The sequence below is a fragment of the Eumetopias jubatus genome, unplaced genomic scaffold (genome assembly GCF_037043125.1).
Source record: "Eumetopias jubatus isolate StellerSeaLion01/CBP00866 unplaced genomic scaffold, mEumJub1_p1.0 scaffold_2, whole genome shotgun sequence".
Lineage (NCBI taxonomy): Eukaryota > Metazoa > Chordata > Mammalia > Carnivora > Otariidae > Eumetopias > Eumetopias jubatus.
Window position 1 is genome coordinate 188104650 of NW_028274808.1, and position 4549 is coordinate 188109198.

The 4549-nt window shown below is 45.2% G+C and overlaps 1 protein-coding gene across 2 annotated transcripts; it reads left to right on the forward strand.

Moving 5' to 3' along the window:
• The first annotated feature begins 1716 nt into the window (after positions 1–1716).
• Positions 1717–2447, forward strand: LOC114198196 (MAPK regulated corepressor interacting protein 2-like). 2 transcript variants are annotated; one of them, XM_088020876.1, is made up of 2 exons: positions 1717–2013; positions 2116–2447. In XM_088020876.1, the coding sequence occupies exons 1-2, from the start codon at positions 1717–1719 to the stop codon at positions 2185–2187; spliced, it is 369 nt and encodes a 122-aa protein (XP_087877002.1). In that variant the 3' UTR covers positions 2188–2447. The 2 variants fall into 2 exon arrangements, with proteins under 2 accessions (XP_087877002.1, XP_087877001.1); XM_088020875.1 differs by having other exon boundaries at positions 1717–2447.
• The last annotated feature ends 2102 nt before the right edge of the window (positions 2448–4549 follow it).

Genomic DNA, 4549 nt, shown 5'->3' on the forward strand with positions numbered 1-4549 from the left:
TCACCTGAGGAATTTTAAAGCTGCTGGTGCCAAAGCTGCATCCCAGACTGATGAAGAGTAGACCAAAAGGATATTTCTACAGCAGAAAGATAAGTCAGAGACAGAAGACTGTTAGAACCCATGACTAACTGGGTGCAGAGAGTGACAAACAGCATGCTGTCAAGAATGGCAGCTAGCACCCAGATTTTCAGGGTGAGAAACTGGGAAAAGCATGATTTCCAGCAGTCTCTCTGAGTTCACAGTGCCCCTGAAGTGCACCTTTGGCTGTTGCATTCTCTCATGAAATCCACATTTTTTGGATTGCCCTGTGGCAATGAGAGAGGGCATATTGCTAGGGAGAGTCCTTACAAAGATTTGGAATTCTGAACTAAAAAACAGATTTCCTGGTGTCTGGGTGGCTCAGTCGGTTAAGCGGCTGCCTTCTGCTTGGGTCCTGATCCTGGGGTCCTGGGATCGAGTCCCACATTTGGTTCCCTGCTCTACAAGGAGCCTGCTTCTCTCTCTGCCTCTGCCTCTCTCTTTCTCTGTCTCTCATGAATAAATAAGGTCTTTTAAAAAATAAAGAAAGAAGATTTCCTCAAAATGCAGAAACATTGATTTCTATTTCCTGTGCAAAACATTTCACTCTCTATTGCAGAATTAGCTCAGCTGTACTGGGGAAGGCGTTATCCTGGAGATCATAAAGGAACGGATCACGCTGCATTCCAATTGTGTGTTTCCTTATAGGATTCCACCATCAGGCTTACAGCTTCTTAAAGGATACAGTGTCTTTGCATCCCCAGAACCCCTGGTATACATGTAGGTGCTCTTGAATGCAGTTTGAAAGACAGCATAGCATGAATGTTCAAGGAATAGAATGTAGTTTACACAAAGGGATAATAAATTCTCTTTGATGTGGCTGCTTCAAAACTACATTTTTCCCCCTAAACTGTTTGGGTCTTGCTTTCTGTCCACAGCTTCCCATAGAAAGCTTGCAGCAGCCATTGCCAAATAATAACTGCACACATTCACTGGTCCAAGGGGATATTATTTCTGATTAAGAATTAACACACTTTGGCATGAAGCTGTCAATGTCAATCGGTTTAAATCAAACTGAAATGTCAAATCACTTAGCATATGGCTTATCTATATCAAATGCTGAAAGCACGGGTGACATTCTCCTAAAGAGAAGACAATCCTGTATACAGTGAGCTACAGGATCTTTGAAGGACCAAACCCCATCTGAAAGCCTGTACCTAAAGTCTTCTAATACATGCCCTTTAAATTCTTCAATACATGTCCTTTCATAAGTATGTAAATGTAAATTATAAGGGGCCAGTCCTCCCTGTTCCATTCCCCGAGACTATAATAGTGCCAGGTACAAGGTGAGCACGCAGTAAATATTGGCTAAATGAAGACATTCGAGAGTGAATTGCCAGAAAAAAAACACACCAATTCTGCCCACCACCACAGATCCCATTAGCACTCATGTACTTGTGCTTATGTTTTTAAATGCAGTTAAGAGTACTTGAAGGACAAGACTTGAAATTTTGATAGCAAAGAAGGAGGAGATTTAAACAATAATTGGTGAGAAAATTATGAGTACTGCCTGTGCAGATGGGATCATCAGAACCACTACCATTAAGAGAACCACAGTTCTCGGAGTGCGAGCCCCGGCGGAGGGCTGGGCAGGGCGTGCGTCTCGGTGAGCGCGCGGGCTGCCGGCCCCTCCGCACCATGTACACGATCACCAAAGGGCCCAGCAAGCTGGTCGCGCAGCGCCGCACAGGTCCCTCGCAGCAGCAGGTGGAGAGCCGGCTCGGCGAGCTCCTGAAATGCCGGCAGCTCGCGCCGCCGACCCCACCGCCCCCGCGGGCGCAGCCGCCGGGACCCTGGCCCCTGTCGAGTCCAGGACCAAGGCTTGTGTTCAATCGGGTGAATGGCCGGCGGTCCCCCGCCACATCTCCATCCCTTGAAGGAACCCAAGAGACCTATACGCTGGCCCATGAGGAGAACGTCCGATTTGTGTCTGAAGCTTGGCAGCAAGTGGAGCAGCAGCTGGGTAGTGGCCCAACTGGCGATAGTGGGCCCAGACCTGTGCAGTACGTGGAGAAGACCCCCAGCCCCCGGCTGCAGAACTTTGTGCCCACTGACCTGGACGAGTGGTGGGCACAGCAGTTCCTGGCCAGAATCACTAACTGCTCTTAGCTGCCTTGGAAGGAATGCTGCCCCAGGGCCCAGCCCTGGCCCCTGCCAGGAGAGGACCACGGAGCCCTATTTAGCTGCCGAGGCAGGCTGTCCTTCACCCTGAGTCTGGCCAGGAGCCGGCCACACCTGAAGTGCCAGCATTTGGACTCTTGCACCTGCTCACCCCTTGGACCAGCTGTCCTGTGCTGCCAGGGGCCAGAAGCTGAATCTGTCTGACCTCAATCCTGCTCACTGTGCCCAGGGACCAGCCCCTGGGGCTGGCAGGGAGGAGCTCCAGACTAATAAAGTTGAGAAACTGAAAAAAAAAAAAAAGAGAACCACGGTTCTCTTGTGAAGTCAAATTTCATACCAATGCATTTACCTGAGCTCGTGTAGAGTGTCACTTTGGACTTACAAATAACTTCGGAAGAGCCTTGTAGAAACTGGATGCTCACAAGTAAAGGAGCTTCTATGCCAGGACTTCAGATACAAAAAATGGTAACATTTATTGAGAGTTCACATTATGCCAGACAATGTTTCCGGTTACCATTATCTATTCATACCCTTGTTATTCACAAGAAACCTATCAGGTTGGTACTCTCATTATCCCCATTTTACAGATGAGGAAGTGAAGGCTGGAAAAAGTTAAGCAACTTTACCCAAAGTCACACACCTTTGTGGTAGAAATGAGTGGTTGGTAGGGATCTAAAAGGGGTACTTGCATCCCAATGTTTATAGCAGCAATGTCCACAATAGCCAAACTATGGAAAGAGCCAAGATGTCCATTGACAGATGAATGGATAAAGAAGATGTGGTTATATATATACAATGGAATATTATGCAGCCATCAAAAGGAATGAAATCTTGTCATTTGCAATGACGTGGATGGAACTGGAGGGTGTTATGCTGACCGAAATAAGTCAATCAGAGAAAGACATGTATCATATGACCTCACTGATATGAGGAATTCTTAATGTCAGGAAACAAACTGAGGGTTGCTGGAGTGGTGGGGGGGTGGGAAGGAAGGGGTGGCTGGGTGATGGACACTGGGGAGGGTATGTGCTATGGTGAGTGCTGTGAATTGTGTAAGACTGTTGAATCACAGACCTGTACCCCTGAAACAAATAATACATTATATGTTAAGAAGAAGAAGAAGAAGAAGAAGAAGAAGATAGCAGGAAGGGAAAAATGAAGGGGGGGGAATCAGAGGGGGAGATGAACCATGAGAGACTATGGACCCTGAGAAACAAACTGAGGGTTCTAGAGGGGAGGGAGGTGGGGGGATGGGTTAGCCTGGTGATGGGTATCAAAGAGGGCATGTACCACATGGAGCACTGGGTGTTATACACAAACAATGAATCATGGAACACTACATCAAAAACTGATGATGTAATCTATGGTGATTAACATAATAAAAAAAAAGAAAAGTTGGAAAACAAAAAAAAGAAAGAAATGAGTGGTTGATTTGTGTACCCAAGCAAAATGCAGAAATGTTTTTAATACAATGTTATCACAGTGAAAAACAAGCCAATAAATCTCTGGGCAAGTTTAAAGGAAAATAGGTATGTATGATGAGTCTGTTGCTGAGATGGTCTCTCTAAATTGGAGAACTGATTATTTATTAAGAACAGAACAAACCACAGGAGTGCCTTGCTTGTGCTTGTCATTGTTTTAGGGGATAGGAATGCAGTGAACTTAAGTCAGAGAATGCCCTGCTCGCATGGAGCTTAAATTCTAACAGGAAAAGATACATAATATGCATGAAAATATATAAAGGTACTATTTTCAGATTCTCACAAGTGCTATGAAGAAAAGAGAGCAAGGTAGTGTAATAGAAAGTGACTTCCAAGTTACTTTAAAGTTGGGTAGTTCAGAGATTTCTCAGAAATGGTGACATGTGCGCTGAGATCTGTGTTGACGGGAAGAAGCATCACCTGAAGAGCTAGGAAAAGAGAAATTCCACATAAGGAAGAGCAGGTGCAAACCTTCTGAGCCTGGGGAGTGCTTGGAGCTCAAAGAGCAGAAATTCTGCCACTGTGGGAGGAAGGAAAGAAAAGGGAGGGGAGGGGAGGGGAGGGCAGGGGTGGGGAGGAGAGAGGAGGAAGCAATTCCATGGGGGGTTTTGCTGTAATTGCACCGAGTGTATAAAATCATTTGTAAATAATGAACTACACTTCAGTACTGTGTATTCCCAGGCATTAAAATGGAAAGCTTCTTATTTATTCCAGACCCCTTACATTTCCTTCAGTAAATTCTCATGGCTTGCTTTATACAGGTCTTATGCAATTCTTAAATTTATTACCATGCATCAACATTTTTGTTATTATAAATGGGGTCTTTATTTTTTTTAACCAATGCATATGTTCTAATTGTTTTTTTCTCA

What these genes read in the sequence shown, in the direction of transcription:
- LOC114198196 (XM_088020875.1), top strand. Translation starts at nt 1,717, where the DNA reads ATGTACACGATCACCAAAGGGCCCAGCAAGCTGGTCGCGCAGCGCCGC.